Source organism: Piliocolobus tephrosceles, chromosome 1 (assembly GCF_002776525.5).
Source record: "Piliocolobus tephrosceles isolate RC106 chromosome 1, ASM277652v3, whole genome shotgun sequence".
Taxonomy (NCBI): Eukaryota; Metazoa; Chordata; class Mammalia; order Primates; family Cercopithecidae; genus Piliocolobus; species Piliocolobus tephrosceles.
Window position 1 is genome coordinate 76,994,444 of NC_045434.1, and position 24,994 is coordinate 77,019,437.

Below are 24,994 nucleotides of genomic sequence, written 5' to 3' on the forward strand. Positions count from 1 at the left end.
CCAAATCACACAGTTACTAGATAGACTTTCTTGCCCAGTGTAGTCAAAGTTGCATAGAATTTGGCAGAACTGTGTTACCTAGTTTAACCTGCGATAGCCTCTGTTTCCTCATCTATATAAAGTGATAATAATGCTTATCTCATGGAGTAAGGAAATACAAGTTTCCAGAATATGGTCTGATATATAACAAGCAGTCAGTAAAACTTTTTTAAACGCTTTGCTTCCTTAAGATTGAAATTGCAATCCATTAAAACAGTTATTATTCTAGTTACAAAGAAAGCATATTAAAAAGAAAAACTAATAATATGAAAAATATACAAACTTATTGCTTTGAGGTAACAAATACTTATAACTGGTATTCTAAATACTTAATATATATTTGAGCCCTTTCATTTAATATGTATCTTTCTATGTGGGTGTATGTATATATATGTGTGTGTGTGTGTAAACATCTCTCACAACTTGAGTCTATTTAATGAAAGAGCTTAAATATATATGTGTTAACCAGGTTCAATATATAGGTGTTTTGCTTTACAGTTTGAAAGATACTACTGTATTTAGCTGGTTCATTTATTGACCTGGCAATCTGGGGTCCTTGCCAAAGCTTTTTATAGCAGTTTATACTTTCTATACTTGTGTAATGTGGACAACTGTAGTATATAGTGAGTTTTGTTTTTTTCTTCCTTATTTGCCAGTGCTAAAATTTGTAAATTGCAGCTCTGCACTGAGTTTTGGTTGTAGAACGTCTAAGTCTGACGCAATATATTTAAGCCAAGTTTATTTATTTATTTTTTTACTTTTTGTAAAGTTAAAAATTGTTCTTTGCAGAAGTAGTGAGAATAGGATAATGTATTGTCATATTCCCATCACTCAGTGTCAACAATAATCAACTTTTGTTAATTTTGTTTTTATCTACACCCCTCTGACCACCCACTTTTTACCCTTTAACAATTGGATTATTTTGAAGCAAACTGCAGGCATTATTTCTTCCATATTATATATTGTCCCGGCAATATTTTAGCACATATATTTGAAAGATAAACTTTTTTTTTTCTTTTGAAATAGGGTCTTTCTCTGTCACACAGGTTGGAGTGCAGTGGTGTGATCTCAGCTCACTGCAACCTCTACCTCCTGAACTCAATCGATCCTCCCACTTCAGCCACCTCAGCCTCCTGAGTAGCTGGGACTACAGGCCTGTGCCACCATGCCTGGGTAATTTTTGTATTTTTGTATTTTTTCTTTTTTTTTTTTTGTGAGACAGAGTCTCACTCTGTCGCCTAGGCTGGAGTGCAGTGGCATGATCTTGACTCACTGCAAGCTCTGCCTCCTGGGTTCATGCCATTCTCCAGCCTCAGCCTCCTGAGTAGCTGGGACTACAGGTGCATGCCACCACGCCCGGCTAATTTTTTGTATTTTTAGTAGAGAGGGGGTTTCACCGTGTTAGCCAGGATGGTCTTGATCTCCTGACCTCGTGAACCACCCGCCTTGGACTCCCAAAGTACTGGGATTATAGACGTGAACCACCGCGCCCAGCCATTTTTGTATTTTTTCTAGAGACAGTGTTTTGTCAAGTTGCCCAGGTTGTTCTCAAATTCCTAAGCTCAAGCAGTCCACCTGCTTCAGCCTCCCAGAGTGCTGGGATTACAGGCATGAGCCAAAGATAAACTCTGTATTTATTTATTTTTTTGAGATGGAGTTTCACTCTTGTTGCCCAGGCTGGAATGCAATGGTGCCATCTTGGCTCACAGCAACCCCTACTTCCTGGGTTCAAGTTATTCTCCTGCGTCAGCCTCCTGAGTAGCTGGGATTACAGACATGCACAGCTATGCCCGGCTAATTTTATATTTTTATTAGAGATAGAGTTTCTCCATGTTGGTCAGGCTGGTCTCGAACACCTGACCTCAGGTGATCCACCCACCTCAGCATCCCCAGAGTGCTGGGATTACAGGTGTGAGCCACCATGCCCGGCCAGATTCTTTAAAGCATAATTCCCATGCCATTATCACTACCTTTAAAAAGTAATATTTATTCCTTAGCAAAATCAAATATCTAGTCAATATTCACATTTCTTAGACTTTTAAACCAAGTATAGCATTAATCAAATTGATTTGTAGAGATTTTGTCATTCTGCCAATAGGTGGTGCTACAGAGACCTTTGGGGGAGGGAACTTCTGGTAGTTACGTTGAGTGAGGAAACCATTTAAACCTTCTCTGAAAATACAAAAATGGTTTTATTAATGGATAGGAAGATTTTTTAAAATGAAGTTAGCATTTTGACCTTTTTGGAGACTGTTAAACATTTTTGCTGTACAATTAATCTTTTGCTAATTGACAAATTAAATTAAATGGTAGTAGTTTTCAACCTTATTGTGGAAGTGGAGAAAGGGAGCTTTCTTGAGAGGAAATAACTGTTATCCATTTGTTGATAGAGAGAGAGAGATATATTTATTTATTTTAAAGACAGGCTCTTGCTCTGTTGCCCAGGCTGGAGTGTAGTGCCATGCTCCTTGCCCACTGCAACCTTGAACTCTTGGGCTCAAGTGATCCTCCCACCTCAGCCTCCCAAAATGCTGGGGTTACAGATTTGAGCCACATGCTTGGGCTTATTTTGAGAAAGTGTTTTCTATAGTGTAAATTACATTATGTAAAATTAGGTATATTACAATCTTTTTTTGGCAGCCTACGACAGTAATTTATTTCTTAAGCATTCTAAAAAATGGTGGAAATCAAGTTTGAATTGATTTTAGCTATAGTTTAGTGAAGAATAATAGTTCTATGAAAGCTTTTATTACCAGTTTTGATCTAGGGTTGGTGTAAATTAGAAATTGGTACAAAATCTTTTGTAACATTGTTAAAAAATACAACAATGCTCCTGATATTATCACTGCTCCTGATATTATTTAGTAAGTTCTTCTTGGCTCCATTTTTACTTTGGCTTATTTGCTCTGAAATCTTTTAGTTTTTTAGTTGTTTTTTTGAGGGGAGGGTAAGGGAGGCATGTGAATGGCTACAAACATCCAAAAGAAAGAAATACATTTGGAAAATTGATTGTTCTAGAATACTTGTTCTACTTTCTCTCACAAGACTTGATTTATGAATTAATTGCAGGAATTGTTAAAAAAGGTGAAATTTATTCCTGGATCAGCACTGAATGGCATGGTTGAAATGATGGACAGGCGGCCATATTGGTGTATATCAAGGCAAAGAGTTTGGGGTGTTCCAATTCCTGTGTTTCATCATAAGACAAAGGATGAATACTTGATCAACAGGTAGAATGCTTTCTAAAATTTTTTAGTGTTTTAAAGTGAATTATTTTTTCTTCAAAATCGAAAAATAATGTGGACGATTGAGAACTGTTTATATATGTTAAATAAAATATGCTAAAATAGTCTTTTGGGGAACTAAAATATAAACTAAAAAATTCTATCATACAGTTAAAATATTAAAAACTAGATTTTCTTAAATATTGATACCTAGAAGTAAAGGCTCTGATTTTTTTTTTTTCTGTGAGAATTTATTGGGCTGTATTAAGGTATCGTGGATCCAAAGATGGACAGTGTTTAGCAGGGGAGCCTGAAATGTAATTTTTCTTCAGGAATGAAGAAAATCACTCTCATATTCTGAATCTGCTTTCCTTTTAAGTGGAAATAGGATTATGTAATTATGTAGATACTTAAAATTTAAGAAATTATAATATAGTTAAATGCACATGATTACACTGATCATTATATTCCCAGTTCTTCTTTCTTTTTTTTTTTTTTTTAATTTGGAAAGATAATAGATGGACATAATGAACAGTTCATAGTAGAAAAGCTTGTATACTGAAAAGTAGGCTTTTTCCTACGCCAGGTACCCAGAACCTTTTCTTGAGGCAGTCATTGTTTACAGTTATTTCTGAATCTTTCCAGAAAAAAATGAATTCTTCTGTCAGCATATACATGTGTTTATACAAAAGGGAGTGTCTCTATCTTCTGCTCTGTGCCTAGATTTTTTTCACTTTATGTGTTATAGTTTATTCCAAATCACTACACATAGATCTGCCTCGTTCTTAAACTTTATTAAGGCATACTTTACATACTGTAAAATTCATGACTGGGCATGGTGGCTTATGTCTGTAATCCCAGCACTTTGGGAGGCCAAGGCAGGTAGGTCATGAGGTCAGGAGTTCAAGACCAGCCTGGCCAAGATGGTGAAACCCCATCTCTACTGAAAATACAAAAATTAACGAGGCGTGGTGGCGGGCACTTGTAATCTCAGGTACTCGGGAGGGTCAGGCAGAGAACTGCTTGAACCTGGGAGGCGGAGGTTGTAGTGAACCAAGATCATGCCACTGGACTCCAGCCTGGGTGACAGAGCGAGACTCCATCTCAAAAAAATTAAAAAAGAAAAAAATTTATTATAAGTGATTTATACTAAATTTATTCACTTTAGCAGCCACTATCACAATTGTGTCTTAGAATAATTCTTTTATCCTGAAGAGTTCCCTTTTGTGCTTTTTGAAAGAGAAGTTGCTTGGAAATCTATGAGCTTTGGAGAATGGCAACTGAATTTGAACCCAGGCTTTGCCATTCACTGTGTGTGAGACTCTGAGGAATTTACTTAACCTCTGGCTCCTCTATAAAGTAGGAAAAGCAATGGTTGCAGGTAGACTGTTATGAATACTAAATAATAAATGCAAACTACTTGGTGTAAAGCACAGTATTCCATAGATGATGCACCGTTCATGTATTCACTCGAGAAACATTGTTACGTGGGCGCAGTGGCTCACGCCTGTAATCCCAGCACTTTGGGAGGCCAAAGCGGCAGGATTGCTCGAAGCTAGCAGTTCACAATTGGGCAACAGTGAGACCCCATCTCTACAGAAAAATTTAAAAATTAGCTGGTGTAGTGGTGTGGGCCTGTAGTCCCAGCTCCTTGGGAGGCTCAGGCGAGAGGATTGCTCAAGTGCAGGAGTTTGAGGTTATAGTGAGCCATGACCATGCCACTGCACTCCAGCCTGGCTGACAGAGCAAGACATTGTCTCTTCAGAACGAAACAAAACAGAACACGTTGTTAAGCACTTAGTATGTGTCCGTGCTAGGAACTGCTAGTAGCTACAGTGAACAAGACTGACATGGCCCCTGTTTTTAATGAGATAATAGTCTAGCTAGTTTATCTTCTAGTATTATTATGGAGGCTCTGAGTGTTGTTGCTGTTTTTCACAGATGTGGAGAGGGGAATGTTAATTATTCCTTTTAGGAACACATTCTCGATTTTCATTTTCTTTGAGCAATTTCTTTTAATTTGGTGAATGGAATTTTTTCTAAGTTATGCTGTTAAGGAGTTTAAACTTTTAAGTAGACTTGAGGAGTAAGAGTATGTTTTAGGAAAAGAAAGTAGAGGCTAGAGACCGGAAAGTCATTGGAAAGCTATTTCAGTATTGTAAGTTGGAGCTGAGGTAAGACTCTATGAATAATCTAAATATTGTTGCTGTGTTGATCTTATAGAGCTTGGTCAGATGTAAACTACTAATATCTTAATACCCATATTAAGAATTAATGTAAATTCTGTCCAGTTCAGATTATTTTATTTTATTTTTGATACAGTCTCACTTTGTCACCCAAGCTGGAGTGCAGTGGTGCGATCTTGGCTCACTACGACCTCCGCCTCCCAGGTTCAAGTGATTCTCCCTCCTCAGCCTCCTGAGTAGCAGGGACTACAGGCACATGCCACTGACCTGGCTAATTCTTGTATTTTTAGTAGAGATGGGCTCTTGCCATGTTGACGAAGCTGGTCTTGAACTCCTGGCCACAAAGGATCCATCTGCCTCTGCCTCCCAGAGTGCTGAGATTACAGGCATGAGCCACCATGCCCAGCCTCAAACTTAGTTTAAAAGAAAAAGAATTAAAGTGATTATAGCTAAGATGAATTTCCACAAGCATTTTTTTAAAATTTCACACTGGAGAGTTGGTTTTGTTTTGGCAAGTTTTATAAGCCATGTCATTGTCTCTTCTTCTTTTTTTTTTCTTTTCTTTTTTTTTTTGAGACATAGTTTTACTCTTGTTGCCTAGGCTGGAATGCAATGGCATGATCTCGGCTCACTGCAACCTCCACCTCCCAGGTTCAAGTGATTCTTCAGCCTCAGCCTCCTGAGTAGCTGGGATTAGAGGCATGCGCCACCATGCCCGGCTGATTTTTTATGTGTGTGTGTATATATATATATATATAATGTATATAAAACGGGGTTTCTCCATGTTGGTCAGGCTGGTCTCAAACTCCCGACCTCAAGTGATCCGCCTGCACTCGGCCTCCCAAAGTGCTGGAATTACAGGTGGGAGCCACTGTGCCTGGCTACTCTTCTTTTTATTATTTGGAGAGCAAGATGTCTAGGGAATTTCACTGAAGTGATTGAGGTGGGTGGGAATTCCTTGGTGAAATAGCCCTCTGGACTCTGAGGTGGATCATATGTATGTATTAGTAAATATAGCAAACTGGTTTAATTGATACATCCTGATAAATAAATGGTACATAGGTTGACTGGTCATTAAGTTAGGTTAGATAAATATGAGGTTTGTCAGAAAAACACAAACAAGTTTTCATTAGGTATATTTATGTTTTAATTACTTAATACATTTACATGATAGTGTTACAGATTATCTTCTGCATACCTGTCATTGTGTTGATTGCATGGTGTTCATCGATTTCTGATATTGAAGTAGCACAGTCATACAGAATATTGGCCTAAAGAAATGACAGACAAACTCAGCTATAGTGTCTGTCAATTCATAGGTCATTTTCCTGTATACCATTTCTGAATGATGACTTTAATCCTCTTCCATTATTGGATCTTTTTGGTGTTACAAAACTTGAATTTAAGAAAAATGATATTAATTCTTAATACTTGTTACTTTTATAAAACAGGCTGAAAGTTTATCTTTTTTTCTGCCGGAATCAAATGAGAGTCCAAGTGACCACAATTTTCTGTCTTTCTTTATTATATCTTTCCGTTGTATCAAGTTGGTAACCATCAAAAGTAACAGCATCTCCACTGGAAATTGCTACACAGTCCACATGGAGTTGCTGTTACACTTGATAACACCATTAAACACATAAGGAGATTCCTTTTGCTCATCATGCGATCTGTACATTATCTCTAAGTATACTTGTTTCACAGAAGAAAGTCAACATTTATTCATGTTCTGAATAAGTCTAGGGACTGTTAGATTTGAAACGCTGATGTTTTATTTTGATTTGAATTAATAGTGTCATTTGCATTTTAGATCGTATTTGTTTTTTCTCAAGAAATAATTCCATTTCTGACTTTACTGTCATTGGTCATTTTTTGAATCTGTGATATAATGCTGTTAGAATTTAGGTTGAAATCTGTTACTAGTCAATAAAAACAGAAGAAATCATTTTTAGCATAAGTCAGATAAAATTTAGAAACACTGGCTAGCTGGGAAGGAAAAGAAGTTGGTTAAATTTCTTTCATCATTTCAGACAGTTATAATCACTTTCATGCTATTAATGCTATGCTTAACATAGGGAAACTTAGCCCCTAACTTCTGGAAATCATGAGCAATTTAGTAAAAATAGCCCAGGGATTTCCAATATAATTTGAGTGTTAACTTTAGCTACCTCAATTTTCTTCTCAATTAGCAATAATAAACCTTTTGTTCAAAAAATTTATGTTCATTAAATAAAGAAAAATTTCTCCAAAATGATTTTCTGTCACCTTTAAAACATAAGTCTAGGATTAAATTAAAAATAGAATTTCCCCTCCCAAATTTAACTTTGTTCTAGAATTAAATTTAGTAAACAAATGTGAAACATTTAGCCTCTTACCTCATTCTTCTTCCAGTAAGTTACAGAAGAAAAGTTGTCTTAATAATCCTTAATATTTTTGCTTATAAAGACAAAACACAGAAGACAGTGGGATGACAGCCGTAGTTTCTTTGTTGCTTAGTAAGCTTAATGCTGTTTAATGGCCGTAACACGCTAAATAAGCCTCATTCCAGTTGATATCAAAGTTCAGAGTGATTGGCTGGTATCATAGTTGCTTATGCTACCTAGTGGATTTTCTCAGTTTGAAACCTAAGAAGGGACACATAATGCTTGTGCTGAGATAAGGCCTTTGAGTAAAGTACAAGGTTTTATGATGGATTTATTACTTTATGAAATAAAGCACTAAGATGGAAGCATATAGATTATATCCTGGTAAGTGGTTTCACCCACTTTTATCAGCATTTATACTGATCTTTGGGTTATAGGTTAACTATGAGTTTCTGTTAAGTACAGGATATTAAAGAAATAAAGGGAGAATTCTTAAATTTCAGATAAATTAGAATTTTTCTTGTATTTTTTTCTGAAGAATATTAAATATCACAAAGAAATAGAAAATTGTTTAAAAATTATTTTAGGAAACAGAAAATTGTTTAAAAAATCTTTTAAGTATTATCTTGGTTTCATTATCAAAAAATTCCACCTGTAAGTATTTACCCAAAGGAAGTAGGACTAATACCTCTGTGTGAAGATGTGTATTAAGATGTCCAATACAGTTGTGTATAAAGGAACATAATAATATACAAAAGAAGATGTAATTTAATTAGTTTTAGAAGAATGAATATGCACCTGTTAAAAATGTCAGCTTAGCTCTTAATGGTTGCCTAGTTCCTTGTGTATGAAAAGCAAATGAACATAACATATCCAACGTTCGGATTTTGTTAGATGTTTGTCACATCTCTATAATGAGTATCTTTTGAGCACTTGTTCACAATTAACTTTATATACTTTTTTCAAATTATCTTTTTATATTTTGTTTGAACATTAAATTTATCTTCGTTTTTATCATCATTATACCTAGCTCAAGTTTGTGGGTTATATGTTTATTTTTATTGTAATTTTTGTTTTCAAAACTCTCTGTCACACTTTTTTTTTTTTTTTTTTGAGATGGAGTCTTGCTCTTGTTCCCCAGGCTGGAGTGCAATGGTGGGATCTTGGCTCACTGCAACCTCTGCCTCCCGGGTTCAAGCGATTCTCCTGTTTCATTCTCTCAAGTAGCTGGGATTACAGGCATGCGCCACCATGCTTGGCTAATTTTTGTATTTTTAGTAGAGATGGGGTTTCTCCATGTAGGTCAGGCTGGTCTCGAACTCCCCACCTCAGGTAATCAGCCTGCCTCGGCCTCCCAAAGTGCTGGGATTACAGGAGTGAGCCACCGCGCCTGGCCTCAAAACTCTCTGTCACACTTTCTTTGTTTTGTTTTGTTTGTTTTGAGAGGGAGTCTCGCTCTGTCGCCCAGACTGGAGTGCAGTAGCACGATCTCGGCTCACTGCAAGCTCCACCTCCCGGGTTCAGGCCATTCTCCTGCCTCAGCCTCCCGAGTAGCTGGGACTACAGGTGCCCGCCACCTCGCCCGGCTAATTTTTTGTATTTTTAGTAGAGAGGGAGTTTCACCGTGTTAGCCAGAATGGTCTCGATCTCCTGACCTCATGATCCGCCCGCTTCAGCCTCCGAAAGTGCTGGGATTACAGGCGTGAGTCACCGCGCCTGGCCTTTTTTTTTTTTGAGACGGAGTCTGGCTTTGTTGCCAGGCTGGAGTACATTGGCGCAATCTCAGCTCACTGCAGCCTCCGCCTCCCGGGTTCAAGTGATCCTGCTGTCTCAGCATCCCCCAGGTAGCTGAGACTACAGTCACACACCACCATACCTGGCTAATTTTTGTATTTTTATAGAGACCGAGTTTTGCCATGTTGCCTAGGCTGGTCTTGAAGTCCTTAGCTCAAGTGATTCACCTACCTCAGCCTTCCAAAGTGCTAGGATTGCAGGAGTGAGACACCGTGCCCACTCAAAATTAATTTATTCAATTGACAAAAATTGCATATATTATGTACAACATGTTTTGAAATATGTATGCATTGTGGAATGGCTAAATCTAGCTAATTAAAATATATTTGTTGGGTTTTTCTTTACTCATTTTAAAATTAACTTTATTATTTTAAAAATATAAATAATGTATCTAGAATCTCAAAATAGAACCTAATTATAGAGCATAATGCTTACTAAAGTACATTTAGTAGACTTTATTTAGAACATGATGTTTTCATAATTCACAGTATAAAGGAAGGAAGGAAGTCTTGCTCTCTAAATATTAGTGAGACTTGCCATCTTAGTGAGATAAAGCTTCTTCCCTTAAAAATGTTTCATGTTTCTTTTGGATACGTTGAACAAATTTTTCTTTTGTTGTGATTCCTATACATATGTAACAAGGAATAAAAATCTGAAGTGTGTTGTTTTATTTACAATAGCCTTTTTGAAATTGGATTTTTAAAAATGATTGCAGGATCGCTTTTCATTGGTGTAGCTAATGTGTAGTTACGTTGTTTCTTGTAAGTGTAATTAGGTAAGCTAAAAGAAAAACCTTTCTTCCTGGCTAAGAGACTTTTGTTAGTTTTTTAAAAAGTTTTTAAAATTTGCAAATAAAGTATATATAAAACACAAAATTACATTTCTTATATTAAAATATGTTCTATATCTAACTAAATTACTAATATCATTATAAAAACTGTAGCAATTAAAATGAACTTTAGATTACAGGTGTCTGACTAAACTTGGTGGGATTTTATGGTTGCTTTAATAACATGCCAACAGCAAAATTGGAATATTTCTTTCTTAATGCTTTTAGTTATATACTTAGTAGGTTACTTGAATATAGTTAAATAACATTTAAAATGTCACTGAATTTTTTGATATTTAGGAATATGAAAAAAAACTCATTTTTATTTTTTTTAAAATAGATGTGGGGTCTTTACTATGTTGCCCAGGCTGGTCTTGAACTCTTGGGCTCAAGTGATCCTCTTGCCTTGCTCTCCCAAAGTGCTAGGATTGTAGCCATGAGCCACCGTGCCAGGCCAAGAATATGAAAAAGAGCTTAGTTTTATTAAAGTTGAATTTAGGATTCTCAAATATGGATGTGGAGCTGGGTGTGGTGGCTCACAACCCATAATCCCAGCATTTTGGGAGGCTAAGACTGGAGGATTGCATGAGGCCAGGCGTTCAAGACCAGCCTGAGCAACAAAGCGAGATTCCCATCTCTAGGGGGGATGGAAAAAAAAAAAAAAAAAAAGCAGGGCATCTTGGCATGGGCCTGTAGTCCCAGCTACTCGGGAGGCTGAGGCGGGAGAATTACATGACACAGGAGTTCAAGGCTTCAAGTGAGCTATGATCATGCCACTGCAATCCAACTTGGGCCACCGAGTGACACCTCGTCTCAAAAAAATTTAATTAATTAAAATAAAATGGATATATTTCATCTACAGTCATAAAGTTACTCACTTTTCTTTAGTTATTAGGATTTTTTCTTTTAAGAATAAAAAGTTTCACCTAGTCTTCTTCATCACAACTTTTTCCAATGTTTATAGAAACTGAAACTCAAAAAATAATATGATTTATTCCTGTCATTTTCCAGTAAATCACAGGTAGAGTCTGGTTTTTGGACTTAGTACTTGCTGTGTCAACATACTAATCTCCTGAGACTGCCTAGTTTCTCACTTCATCTCTGATACGCAGTCTTCACTCTATGCCTGGGTAAAAGAGCCTTTCTGCCATTGCTTAGCAAACTCCAGAGAGTAAGAGTGTGAATTCAGTTACAGTGTTGTCTTTATAGATGAGTTAGAGAGGCAGAATAAAGAAGTAAAAACACCACACCAAACTATGTGTGATTTAGGAAACACAAATTCAAGGCCTGGTTTTAACTGTTACTTGCTTAGCCTCATAATTTAAGGAACCCTAAGGTGTAGAACAAATCATCTGTCAAGACCCACTGTGTATTTCTGTGAATCCAATTAGCAAGTGCTTGTAAAGTGCTTTGAAAAAGATATGTGGTGTATGTATACATGCTTTTGGTTAATACTCTTTATCCTAACATTTCTACCGTATTTGCTAAATTAATATGACATTTGAGACATTTACTTTTACTTTGATATTATTTTTATGTGTTTCTCCAATACATTTACTGTTTTATTTTACTCTTTACCTAAACTTGCCAGTCTAATGATAATATTGTAAAAAAGAAAGGCAAATGACACCCATTTTTAGAATTATTATTTTTTAATGAGAATTTCATTAGTATGAAGTGTTATGTACTGTAATTGTGCATATATTTGCGTGTAAATGTACTTTACTAGTATCTCTCTTTTATGGTTGTAATTTTTTTTTCTTTTGGTCTTTATTCAGGTGTTTCTGGTATACTATGTTCATATTTTTTTTTTTTTTTTTTTTTTTTTTTTTTTTTTTTTTTTTTTTTTTTGAGACGGAGTCTTGCTGTGTCTCCTGGGCTGGAGTGCAGTGGCCGGATCTCAGCTCACTGCAAGCTCCGCCTCCCGGGTTTTACGCCATTCTCCTGCCTCAGCCTCTGGAGTAGCTGGGACTACAGGCGCCCGCCACCTCGCCCGGCTAGTTTTTTGTATTTTTAGTAGAGACGGGGTTTCACTGTGTTAGCCAGGATGGTCTCGATCTCCTGACCTCATGATCCGCCCGTCTCGGCCTCCCAAAGTGCTGGGATTACAGGCTTGAGCCACCGCGCCCGGCCTATGTTCATATTTTCTTAACTGAAAATGTTCTGGGCAAACTATGTAAAATAGTAATATGTAACTAAATACTATTTTCATATAACTAGGTAGTTATTACATAAGGTTTTTATGATCTGATAACATAAAAGTTTATCTTTACTGTTAAAGTCCATCTAAAATGATTCAGTGTCTTAGAAACATACATTTATGCCCATTTTCTTTTCTCATTGTAAGTTCTTCAAAGTACATGATGGTAGCATTATACTTTTAAAATCTATCCTTCATAGAATACCAACTCAGTGACATCCAGCTTTTATAAGGTATTTCAAATTTAAATTTGTAGAGCATATTTATTTGTTTATTTATTGTTTTTTTTGAGACAGAGTCTCGCTCTGTTGCCTAGGCTGGAGTGCAGTGGCATGATCTCGGCTCACTGCAAGCTCTGCCTCCTGGGTTCGCGCCATTCTCCTGCCTCAGCCTCCCCAGTAGCTGGGACTACAGGGACCTGCCACCATGCCCAGCTAATTTTTTTGTATTTAATAGAAATGGGGTTTCACCATGTTAGCCAGGATGGTCTCAATCTCCTGACCTCGTGATCCACCCGCCTCGGCCTCCCAAAGTGCTGGGATTACAGGCGTGAGCCACTGTGCCCGGCCTGTAGAGCATATTTAATTTATACTCATTTGATTTTGCTTTCCACAACAATTTTTGGCAAACACTTCATTTATCTCTGAATTATCAGGCCCAGACCTGACGTCAAATAATCGGTTTGAATCGGTTTGAATAATGCGTACATAATATTTATTCAAATGTGCTAGATATTGTTCTATGTGTTTTATATTTGTTAACTCAGTTAATATTTATAGGAAGTCTCTTAATGATGCTTTTACTATTTGTGTTTTACAAATGAGGAAACTGAGGCACAGAAATGTTAAGCTCCTTGCCCGGGTTCAAGTGGTGGAGCCAGAAATTAAGCCAAAGCCCCCTGCTGGCAGGATCCATGCTCTTGGCCATTATATGTACTGTGACTAAATGAAAAGCAACTAGAGGAAGCTGTACTAGCAACAAAGCTGCAATAATAAATTCAGTATTCTAATAAAATAAAAATGTTATTTTTGTGAGAAACTATAGTATGATTTTTTCCTTGAGTTTAATTTTCAAATAATTTATTACTGTCTATCTTCCCAAAGATATGACCAGTTCTGTTATTTATTTAATAGGGGTTAATTGGCTTTCTGTCATGTGTTAGGTACTGTACTAAGTTTTATATGTATAGTCTCATTTAGTTTGTAGTTGTTCGAGGGAAGTGTCTAGGATTACTACAATGTTAAGTTTCATCAGGGGAGGGTCTTGCGTATTTTGCCAACTGCTGGATCTCTAGTGCCCATACCCAAGACACTGGAGGTGTTCAGTAGTTTCTGAACAATGAATTAGATTATTCTTAACAGAAGGGAAAGCTAGGTCTTAAAGAAGTTTTAGTACTTGTGCATGATCATAAATACAAAGTGACAGTCAGAATATAAGCCTGGATATCTGTCATCACAGTCTTTGCTCTAGTATGGCATTGTATCTTATGCAGATGCCTGTAAGCAGGGAGGGAGTCCTGGAAAGTTTTCAAGCAGAGAATTAGTGTGATAGAAGCAGTTTAGGAATGCATCTATTTCAAGGTCTGTTTTGTAAATTAAAGGGATGAGGGTAGGGGGAAGTGCTCTCAGACCATTGATTACATCAGTTTAGTTTTCAGGGAATGAGGTTGAATTGACAGACTGTGAGTGGGAACCACTGTAAACTTTCAAAGGTAGAACTGAGAGTATGTGTTGGTTTAATTTAGGTAGAAATCAGAAGAGGAAAGATAATTAGGATGTTTCAAGTATAAGTACCTGTATAGAAAATAGATTAGTAAGAAATAGGTAAATCAGTAATGGAAACAGGGTGGTCAGAAGAAGCCCTTTTTTTTTCTTTTTAAGGATATGTATAATCAATTTTTTATTTATATTGAATTTAAAATGATAGCAGCTTTTCAAACTAAGGTTTGAGGAAAAAGATAGGAAAAGAAATCACTATTTGTTAATTTTAAAATGTTTGTTATTCATCACAATAGTTAATTTAATAATTCTGCCATGTCCCCCCTGAAATAGCCAAACCATTGAGCATATTGTTAAACTAGTGGAACAGCACGGCAGTGATATCTGGTGGACTCTTCCCCCTGAGCAACTTCTTCCAAAAGAAGTCTTATCTGAGGTAAATTTCTGTTTGTATTTAACAGCTTTTGTGGTATTACAGGACTTGATGACAACAAGAGAAATTCTTGAGAGTTAAAAAAGCATCCTATGTAAAGTTAACAAATTTATTTACTGTAAATTAGAAGCTAATGCAGTTTGGAAGTAGACATTTTGTTTAACTATAGAACTGTAGTATTTAAGGCTGAGTGTGATGGCTCACACCTGTAATCCCAGCACTTTGAAAGGCTGAGGCAGGCAGATAGCTTGAGTCCATGAGTTTGAGACCAGCCTGGGCTGTTAACATGGCAACACCCTGTCTCTACAAAAAAAAAAAAAAAAAAAGTATAAAAATTAGCTGGGCATTGTGGCATGCGCCTGTAGTTCCAACTACTCGGGAGGTTGAGGTGGGAGGATGGCTTGAGCCTGGAAGACAGGTTGCAGTGAGCTGAGATTGGGCCACTGCACTGCAGCCTGGGTTACAGAGTGAGAGCCCGTCCCCACAAAACAAAGTGTAGTATTAGGTCGGGCGCAGTGGTGCACACCTGTAATCCCAGCACTTTGGGAAGCCGAGAAGGGCTGATCACCTGAGGTCAGGAATTCAAAACCAGCCTGGCCAACATGGTGAAACCTCATCTCTGCTAAAAAAAAAAAAAAAAAGAAAAAGGCTGAGCTTGGTGGTTCACGCCTGTAATCCCAGCGCTTTGGGAGGCCGAGGTGGGTGGATCACGAAGTCAGGAGATGAAGACCATCCTGGCTAACACGGTGAAACCCCATCTCTACTAAAAATACAAAAAATTAGCTGGGCGCAATGGCGAGCCCCTGTAGTCCCAGCTACTCGGGAGGTTGAGGCGGGAGAATGGCGTGAACCCGGGAGGCAGAGCTTGCAGTGAGCAGAGATCGTGCCACTGCACTGTAGCCTGGGCAACAGAGTGAAACTCTGTCTCAAAAAAAAAAAAAAAAAGAAAGAAAAGAAAAAAGAAAAAATCAGCCAGGCATGATGGTGCAACATGCCTTGAGTCCCAGCTACTCAGGAGGCTGAGGCAGGATAATTGCTTGAACCCAGGAGACGGAGATTGCAGTGTGCCGAGATTATGCCATTGCACTCCAGGCTGGGCGACAGAGTAAGACTCTTTCTCAAAAAAAAAAAAAAAAAAAAAGTGTAGTATTTAATAAAGTAGTGGAATGTGAGGATGTGAGGGTCAATTGTTACCTCATTGAGGGCCAGGATTGATTAATGTTGACTAAGCTCATGTAATTTACTGTGAGAGAACAGTGCCTAATGTTACATCAGGCCTTTGTAGGATCTGTAGTAGAGCTAGCTGATTGTATCACACATTAAAATATCCAAATTTAAAGTTAATTTCAAGAAAATAAAAACCAATTCATATTACATTGGTAAATGTGTAATTCAGTGGCCACAGATACTTTTAAATGTGAATGGAGGGAGTTGTACTTAACTGTGAAATGCTTAAAAATACTGTAAATTTCATCTAAAAATGTGAACTTAATGGTTGCATTTCATTTTCTGAAGACTTTTGGGGTACAGTATTTGTTGTCTGTATTGTGATCTTTGTGTACGTAACATGCTTTTACATTATCTTACTAGGTTGGTGGCCCTGATGCCTTGGAGTATGTGCCAGGTCAGGATATTTTGGACATCTGGTTTGATAGTGGAACTTCATGGTCTCATGTTCTTCCAGGTAATTTTAAAAAATAGATACATGCTGATCAAGACATTTTGAAAATATGGAATTGGTATTTAGAAGGGATTTATAATCAAAACCTTTTTTTGTGTGTGTGCTTTATTTGGAGATCTGCTATATTTTAGACCTGGAAGGACCCTTAGAGTTTACTTAATCCAATGATTTCTAAACCATTTTCTGTTTTTCTAGATGAAATTTCATTTAGAATTTACAATACAGAAAATAGTTAAAAATGGGAATATTTTTCCTCCTTTCAACCAGTTCATTCTCCTTGGCCACTTGGCAACCCCAAGGCACCCAGTTTTGTAAAACAAAGTTTGGAAGTCACTGAAATACTCTGACCTCATCATTTTTCAGAAGAGAAAATGAAATTGACTTAGAGCCAAGTTAGGTGATAGTCATATAGCTTAATAGTGTCAAACTAGAACTGAAGTACCCTGATTTTCAGTTCTCATCTTCTATACTACATTACTTTTTGTGGCTTTTTCTCCTGTCTGTACAAACAGCTGACTAACTTTTATACTTACTGATAATTAGGGAATGTTTTTGACTGATTGGATAAAGAGAAAGGAGAGACATTGGGCAGGAATTAGAAAGGAGTAGTAGGAGAAGGCACATATTAGAGGATATGTTTAGATGCTTGAGAAGAAATATTTTTAAGGCAACTAAGTGAAAAGATAGAGTTCAAATGAAGAACAGGGATTGTTAACACTGTGAAGTTGGAGACAGGGATGAGATGTCACCGAAGCAGTGATGGATCACACAGTTCCTCACAATCTTACTAAGGGCCAGCTTTGGCCCGAGAGACCCTGTTTGCTTTCTGGAGGAAGGGTATGTGGGAAAAGTAGCTTGTCTACGAATCGCACAATACGATTCCTAGTAGGTGGATCTATTTCCTTCATTTAAGTCTTTCTTTCAGCTTAGGAAATTTGAAAAACAAAATGCATGTAAATTCATGTTTTCTCTCTATTACAGATAAAACGTGCATAATAATAATGGCCAAATATAAGTTACATATTTTTATAATTTTTTGTAGTGATTTTCAGAATTATTATTTCATAATTTTCTCCCAACATATTTGAGGGAAAATACTGCAAGTTTTGGTACTTTATTTCCCTAAATTACAGTTATGTGTTACATAATGACATTGCAGTCAGTAGCAGACTGCATACATGATGATGGCCCCACGAGATGATAATAAATTCGACTGCTGAACAACAGGGTTCTGACTGCACAGGTCTACTTATATGCAATTTTTTTCAATGAAATGCAGATGGAAAATATAGTATTCTCAGGATTTGAAACCCACATATAGAAAGGGAGGGCTGACTTTTCATATATGCAGGTTCAGCAGGGCCAACTGTGGGACTTGAGTATTCACAGATTTTGGTACATGTGGGGGTGGGGGGCTGGGGGGTTGCTGGGTCCTAGAACCAATCCTCTGCACATATCAAGGGATGACTACTCTATTTTTACTGTACCTTTTCTGTGTTTAGATATGTTTAGATACACAAATACGTACCATGTGCTGGCATTGCCTGCCGTATTCAGTACAGTAACATGCTGTGCAGGTTTGTAGTCTAGGAGCAATACACTGTGCCATGTTGGCTAGATGTAGAGTCGGCTATGCATGACTCTGTATTGAAAATGCAGGTCAATACCACTACTTAAGGTAGTAGGAAGAAGAGTTTCCTGCTGGCACATTTTGGGCAGCATTCTGAATTTCAGAAAAGAGTATGCCAATTGTGAAACAGTGAGGTATAGTGTATTTCAAAGTTTATTCACTGCTTTAGGCTTTGTGAGAATTAATGGTACTACTGTTGTTGCTTTTCAGTTTCTGAAATCATTTTACATTACCAAGTGCAGTAAGCACGTGTTATATTTGGTGCTGGCGAGTGGGTTAAAATCCATGAAAACTGTCATAAAAACCTATCTGATAGAGTTTAGTCATAATACTTCTAGAGTGTGATTTTTTTTTTTTTGGAGACAGTCACTCTGTTGCCCAGGATGGAGTGCAGTGGTGCGATCTCAGCTCACTGCAGCCTTCACCTCCTGAGTTCAAGTGACTCTCCTGCCTCTGCCTCCTGAGTAGCTGGGATTACAGGCATGTGCCACCATGCCCAGCAAATTTTTGTATTTTTAGTAGAGAAGGGGTTTCACCGTGTTGGCCAGGCTGGTCTCAAACTCCTGGCCTCAAGTGATTCACCTGCCTCAACCTCCCAAAGTGCTGGGATTACAAATGTGAGCCACCACACCCAGCCAGAGTGTAATATTCTTAACCAAATAATTTTCACTGCAACAGAAAAATTTTAAATTAATTCATAATAACTGTACATATTATTGAGTACTTGTAGTGTTTTGATAGGTGCATTCAATATGTAATGATCAAATGAGGGTATTTAAACATTTACCCAAACATTTACCATTTCTTTGTGGTGGGAACATTTTATATCTTCTCTTCTAGTTATTTTGAAATATGCAATAAATTGTTACTATATTTACCCTACTGTATTAAATACTAGAATTTATCCGGTATATGTAACTCCTTTTCTCTCCCCATTAACCAAACTCTCTTCATCCCTCCCTCTCACCCTTCCCAGCCTCTGGTAACTATCATTCTACTTTCTACCTCCATAAGATCAACTTTTTTAACTCCCACATATGAGTGAGATTATGGAGTATTTGTCCTTCTATGCTTGGCTTATTTCATTTAACATCATGACCTCCAGTTCCATTCATGTTGCTGCTAATGACAGGATTTCATTCTTTTTTATGGCTGAATAGTATTCCATTGTGTATATTTATCACATTTTCTTTATCCATTCATCTTTGATGGATACTTAGACTGATTCCGTATCTTTGCTATTGTGAGTAGTGTTGTAATAAACATGGAGATGCAGGTATCCGGTTGATATGCTGATTTTATTTCCTTTGCATAAATACCTAGTAGTGGGATTGCTGGATCATATGATAGTTGTGTTTTTAGTTTTTTGAAAAGAAACCTCCATAATGTTTTTTACAATGGCTGTACTAATTTACATCCCCACCAACAGTGTATAATAGTTCTGTTCTCTCCACATCCTTGCCATCATTTGTTACTTTCTTTTTGATAATAGCCATTCTGGGCTAACTGGGGTAAGATGATATGTCACTGTGTTTTTGATTTGCACTTCTCTGATGATTAGTGATGTTGAACATTTTTTCATATACCTGTTGTCCATTTATATGACATCCTTTGAGAAATGTCTGTTGAGACCCTTTGCCCACTTTGTAATGAGATTTTTTTTTTGTTTCTTGTTTTTACTGTTTCTTTACTTGAATTCCTTTATAATCTGAATATTAGTCCCTTGTCAGATAAATAGTTTGCAAATATTTTCTCCCATTCTACAGGTTGTCTCTTCACTGTGTTGATTGTTTCCTTCATTGTGCTGCAGCTTTTTCTTAATATAGTCCCATTTGTCTGTTTTTGTTCCTCTACTTGTGCTTTTGAAGTCTTAGCCATAACAGTTTTGCCTAGACTGATGTCCTAGAGGATTTCTCCTATATTTTCCTCTAGTAGTTTCATAGTTGGGGACCTTAGATTTAAGTCTCTCTTTTGAGTTGATTTTTGTATATGATGAGAGAGAGGTAGGGGTCTTTCTTTTTCCTTCCTTCCTTCCTTCCTTCCTTCCTTCCTTCCTTCCTTCCTTCCTTCCTTCCTTCCTTCTTTTCTTTTCTTTTCTTTTCTTTTCTTTTCTTTTCTTTTCTTTTCTTTTCTTTTCTTTTGTTTCTTGTCTTTCTTTCTGACAGAGTCTCGCTGTGTCGCCCAGGCTGGAGTGCAGTGGTGCGATCTCTGCGAACTGCAAGCTCTGCCTCCCAGGTTCACGCCATTCTCCTGCCTCAGCCTCCCTAGTAGCTGGGACTACAGGCACCCGCCACCATGCCTGGCTAATTTTTTGTATTTTTAGTAGAGATGGGGTTTTACCATGTTAGCCAGGATGGGGTAGGGGTTTATTTTCATTCTTCTGCACATGGATAGCCAGTTTTTCCAGCACCATTTCTTAATGAGGGTGTACTTTTCCCACCGTATGTTCTTGATGCCTTTGTTAGAAATCAGTTGGCAATAAACAGGTAGATTTATTTCTGGGTTCTCCATTCTGTCCCGTTGGTCTAAGTGTCTGTTTTTATACCAACACATGCTGTTTTTTACTATAATTTTGCAGTGTATTTTGAAGTTGGGTAGTGTGATGCCTCCAGCTTTGTGCTTTTTGCTCAGTATTGCTTTGGCTATTTGGGAGTCTTATGTGTTTCCATATGAATTTCAGGATTGCTTTTTCTGTTTCTGTGAAGAATATCATTGGTATTTTGCATGGAATTGCATTGAATCTTTATGTATTTATTTATTTATTTGAGATGGAGTCTCACTCTGTCACCCAGGCTGGAATGCAGTGGCACAATCTTGGCTCACTGCAACCTCCGCCTCCCGGGTTCTAGTGATTCTTCTGCCTGAGCCTCCTGAGTAGCTGGGATTGTAGGCATGTGCCACCACACCTGGTTAATTTTTATTTATTTATTTTTTTGAGACGGAGTCTCACTCTTTTTGCCCAGACTGGAGTGCAGTGGCACAACCTGGGCTCACTGCAACCTCCACCTCCTGGGTTCAAGCGATTCTTCTGCCTCAGCTTCCCAAGTAGCTGGGACATGTGCCACCACACCCGGCTAATTTTGTATTTTTTGTTGAGATGGGGTTTCTCCATGTTTGTCAGGCTGGAATCGAACTCCCCACCTCAGGTGATCCACCTGCCTCAGCCTCCCAAAGTTCTGGGATTACAGGCATGAGCCACCGTGCCCAGCAATTTTATATTTTTAATAGAGATGGGGTTTCACCATGTTGGCCAGGCTGGTCTTGAACTCCTAACCTCAAATGATCAGCCCCCCTCGGCCTCCCAAAGTGCTGGGATTACAGGCATGAGCCACGATGCCTGGCCACGTTGAATTTTTTTTTTTTTTTTTTTTGAGACGGAGTCTTGCTCTGTCGCCCAGGCTGGAGTGCAGTGACACGATCTCAGCTCACTGCAACCACTGCCTCCTAGGTTCAAGCAATTCTTCTGCCTCAGCCTCCCCAGTAGCTGGGACTACAGGCGCCCACCATCACGCCCGGCTAATTTTTTGTAGTTTTAGTAGTGATGGGTTTCACCATGTTAGCCAGGATGGTCTCGACCTCCTGACCTCATGATCCACCTGCCTTGGTCTCCCAAAGTGTTGGGATTACAGGTGTGAGTCACCGCACCCAACCTGTTGAGGATTTTTGTGTCTTTGTTCAACAGAGATATTGGCTTGTAGTTTTGTTTTTTGTTGTGTCTTTGCCTGGTTTTGGTATCAGGGTAATGCTGGCTTTGTACAGTGATTTAAGAAGAGTTTCCTCTTGTTGGATTCTTTGGAGCAGTTTGAGTAGAATTGTTGTTCTTTATATATTTGGTAGAATTCAGCAGTAAAGCCATCTTGTCCTAGACATTTTTTTGTTGGGAGACTTTGTGTTACTTATTCAGTCCAGTTACTCCTTACTGTTCTGTTTCTTCCTGGTTTAATCTTGGTAGGTTGTATGTGTCCAGGGGTTTATCCATTTCCTCCAGGTTTTCCTATGTGTTAGTGTACATTTGTTTATAGTTGTCTCTGATGATCCTTTGTATTTCTCTGTTGTCTGTTGTATGTCTCCTTTATCTTTTTTTTTTTTGAGATAGAGTCTTGCTCTGTCGCCTAGACTGGAGTGCAGTGACCTGATCTCGTCGCACTGCAAACTCCACCTCCCAGTTTCAAGCAGTTCTGTGCCTCATTCCACCCAAGTAACTGGGGTTACAGGTGCCTGTCGCCATGCCTGGCTAATGTTTGCATTTTTAGTAGAGATGAAGTTTCAGCATCTTGACCAGGCTGGTCTTGAACTCCTGACCTTGTGATCCACCTGCCTCTGCCTTCCAAAGTTCTGGGATTATAGGCGTGCACCACCGCACCCGGCCCCATGTCTCCTTTTTCACTTCTGGTTTTGGTTATTTGGATCTTCTTTTCTATTTTCTCAGTCTAGCTAGAGATTTGTTTTCACTGCATATGATTTACTTTCTTACATTATCTCAGACTTTCCTGGCTGCACAGACTAGGTTAAACCCTTTATTTTCACCTTGGTAACACCCATCACAGTTATTTCTTTTCTTTTTTTTTTTTTTTGAGACAGAGTCTCACTCTGTCACCAAGGCTAGAGTGCAGTGGCACAATCTCTGCTCACTGCAACCTCTGCCTCCTGGGTTCAAGTGATTCTCCTGCCTTAGCCTCCCAAGTAGCTGGGATTACAGATGCCCATCACCATGCCCAGGTAATTTTTGTATTTTTAGAGATGGGGTTTCGCCATGTTGGTCAAGCTGGTCTCGAACTCCTGAGCTCAGGATTTGCCAGCCTCCACCTCCCAAAGTGCTGGGATTACAAGCGTGAGACACCACACCTGACCCCATCACAGTTATTTCTTGTTTAACATAAAATCTACCCGACTAGATGTCAGCTCCAAGAAGCAGAGTCCAGACTTCCCCAGGATCTAACACAATGCCTGCTGTGTAACAAGTGCTCAGTAATATTGGTGTAATTGAATTGGTTTGATTCAGTTATTTAAATTTTGTTTCCCCACCTCCACTCAGGTAATCTTTCTTACATATAGTTTGCAACACTAAATCTTTAATCTTAGGATATAAGGACAAATCATAATTTTACAAATAAAAGGGATTATGCAGGCTTTGAGAATTGTGAGTTTAGATTTAAAATATGGATATAATCTTCATCAAAGACCTCATGTTACTTTTTTTGAAAACCCTTTTATTTTGAAAAGTCATAAAGTATTATAAAGAATTACAGCATGATCTTCATCTAGATTTCCCAACGTTAACGTTAACATCCTACTGCATTTGCTTTATGTATCCTCTCTATGTATATGTATGTAGAGGAAAAGATGCATCTTTTATCTCAATATTTTAGTATATATTTCCCCAAAACACAGATGATCTCTTAATGTAACCAACACATACATCAAAATTAGGGAATTAACATTGATTCTATACTGTTAACTGTCTATAGAACTTATTAATTTTACCACAATCCTATGTGGAAAGAGGGAAAAAAAAGGACCCAAGATCTAATCTGAGATCACATGTCACATTTAATTGTCATGTCTCTCTAGTTTTTATTCTATGTCTTTCATGACCTTGACATTCATGTAGTACAGGTTTATTTTGTAGATGGTCTTTCTGGGTTTGTGGGATGCATTGTCATGATTAGATTCACGTTACGCGTTTTAGGGAGGAATATCGCAGAAAGAATACTGTGTTTATTTCTATACATCATTTCAGAAGTCACATGATATATCTCTGTCCTATTACTACTGGTAACTTTGGTGACTTTCTTGGTTAAGGTGGCATCTGCCAGTTTTCTCTGTTGTAAAGTTACTTCCCTTCCTCTCCACTAATTGTTATTAATTAACTTAAATTTCTCGTTTTTTTTTCTTTTAATATTTAATTTTGAGGTCCTGACCAAAGAGCAGATTTGTACTTGGAAGGAAAAGACCAGCTCGGGGGTTGGTTTCAGTCATCCTTATTAACAAGTGTGGCAGCAAGGAAGAAAGCACCTTATAAGTAAGTATTTATACTTGAGCCAACCTGCTGAGTACCTGCCAGTGTGTGAAGCACTATGCTGAGTACTATAGAGATGATAAGGCACCACCCTTGATTGCTTACAGTGTCCTGTAAGAATTTGATGTAAAAAAAAAGAGAAAGGACAAAGGAGACAACACCAACGTGTCTTGTGGGTGTGATGCAGATCATAACTCCTTGAAGAAAAAGTCAGCATTGACTGGAGGAGTTGGGGGAACTTATGTAGTTCTTTTTTGGTTTTTTTTTGAGAAAGGACCTCATTCAGTCACCCAGGCTGGAGTGCAATGATGTGGTCAGAGCTCAATGCAGCCTCCATCTTCTAGGCTCAAGCAATCCTCCTGCCTCAGCCTCCTGAGTAGCTGAGACTACAGACATGCACCACCACACCTGGCTAATTTTTAATTTTTTTTTTAGAGATGCATTCTCCTCCCATTGCCCATGCTGGTCCCAAACTCCTGGCCTGAAGCAGTCCTCCTGCCTTGGCCTCCCAAAGTAGTAGGATTATAGGTGTGAGCCACCATGCCTGGCCTAGAACTAGATCTTGATCTGTGATAAAACTTGACCAGGAGGAATGTAGGGAAGGATATTCGAGGTTGAGAGAAGACAGCCTGAGTGCAGATGTCCTTTATATTTGTAATATCCACAGTGGCTAGTGAGCTGAAACATTGCTTTTGTGAATTTTATTAAATTAGGTATTCTCACTTAGTACACATAATTACTTTTTCAAACGTGTGGGTGAAAGTACTAATCAGAAAGATTCCTAAATAGCTTAGCTTAAGATTGTGGCTCTCAGGATAAAAATTCATCACAGAACGTTTTGCATGTTTCTTTTTTTTTGAGACGCAGTCTTGCTCTGT

General features: G+C 38.0%; 1 protein-coding gene across 1 annotated transcript in view; it reads left to right on the forward strand.

Moving 5' to 3' along the window:
• The window catches only part of IARS2 (isoleucyl-tRNA synthetase 2, mitochondrial), a 73,307-nt gene that overhangs the window by 35,092 nt on the left and 13,221 nt on the right, over positions 1-24,994 (forward strand). Inside the window, exons 12-15 of the mRNA XM_023203709.1 lie at positions 3,109-3,269; positions 14,687-14,789; positions 16,377-16,470; positions 24,011-24,119. Coding sequence (XP_023059477.1) covers positions 3,109-3,269; positions 14,687-14,789; positions 16,377-16,470; positions 24,011-24,119 — 467 coding nt within the window. The remainder of the gene's footprint in view (positions 1-3,108; positions 3,270-14,686; positions 14,790-16,376; positions 16,471-24,010; positions 24,120-24,994) is intronic.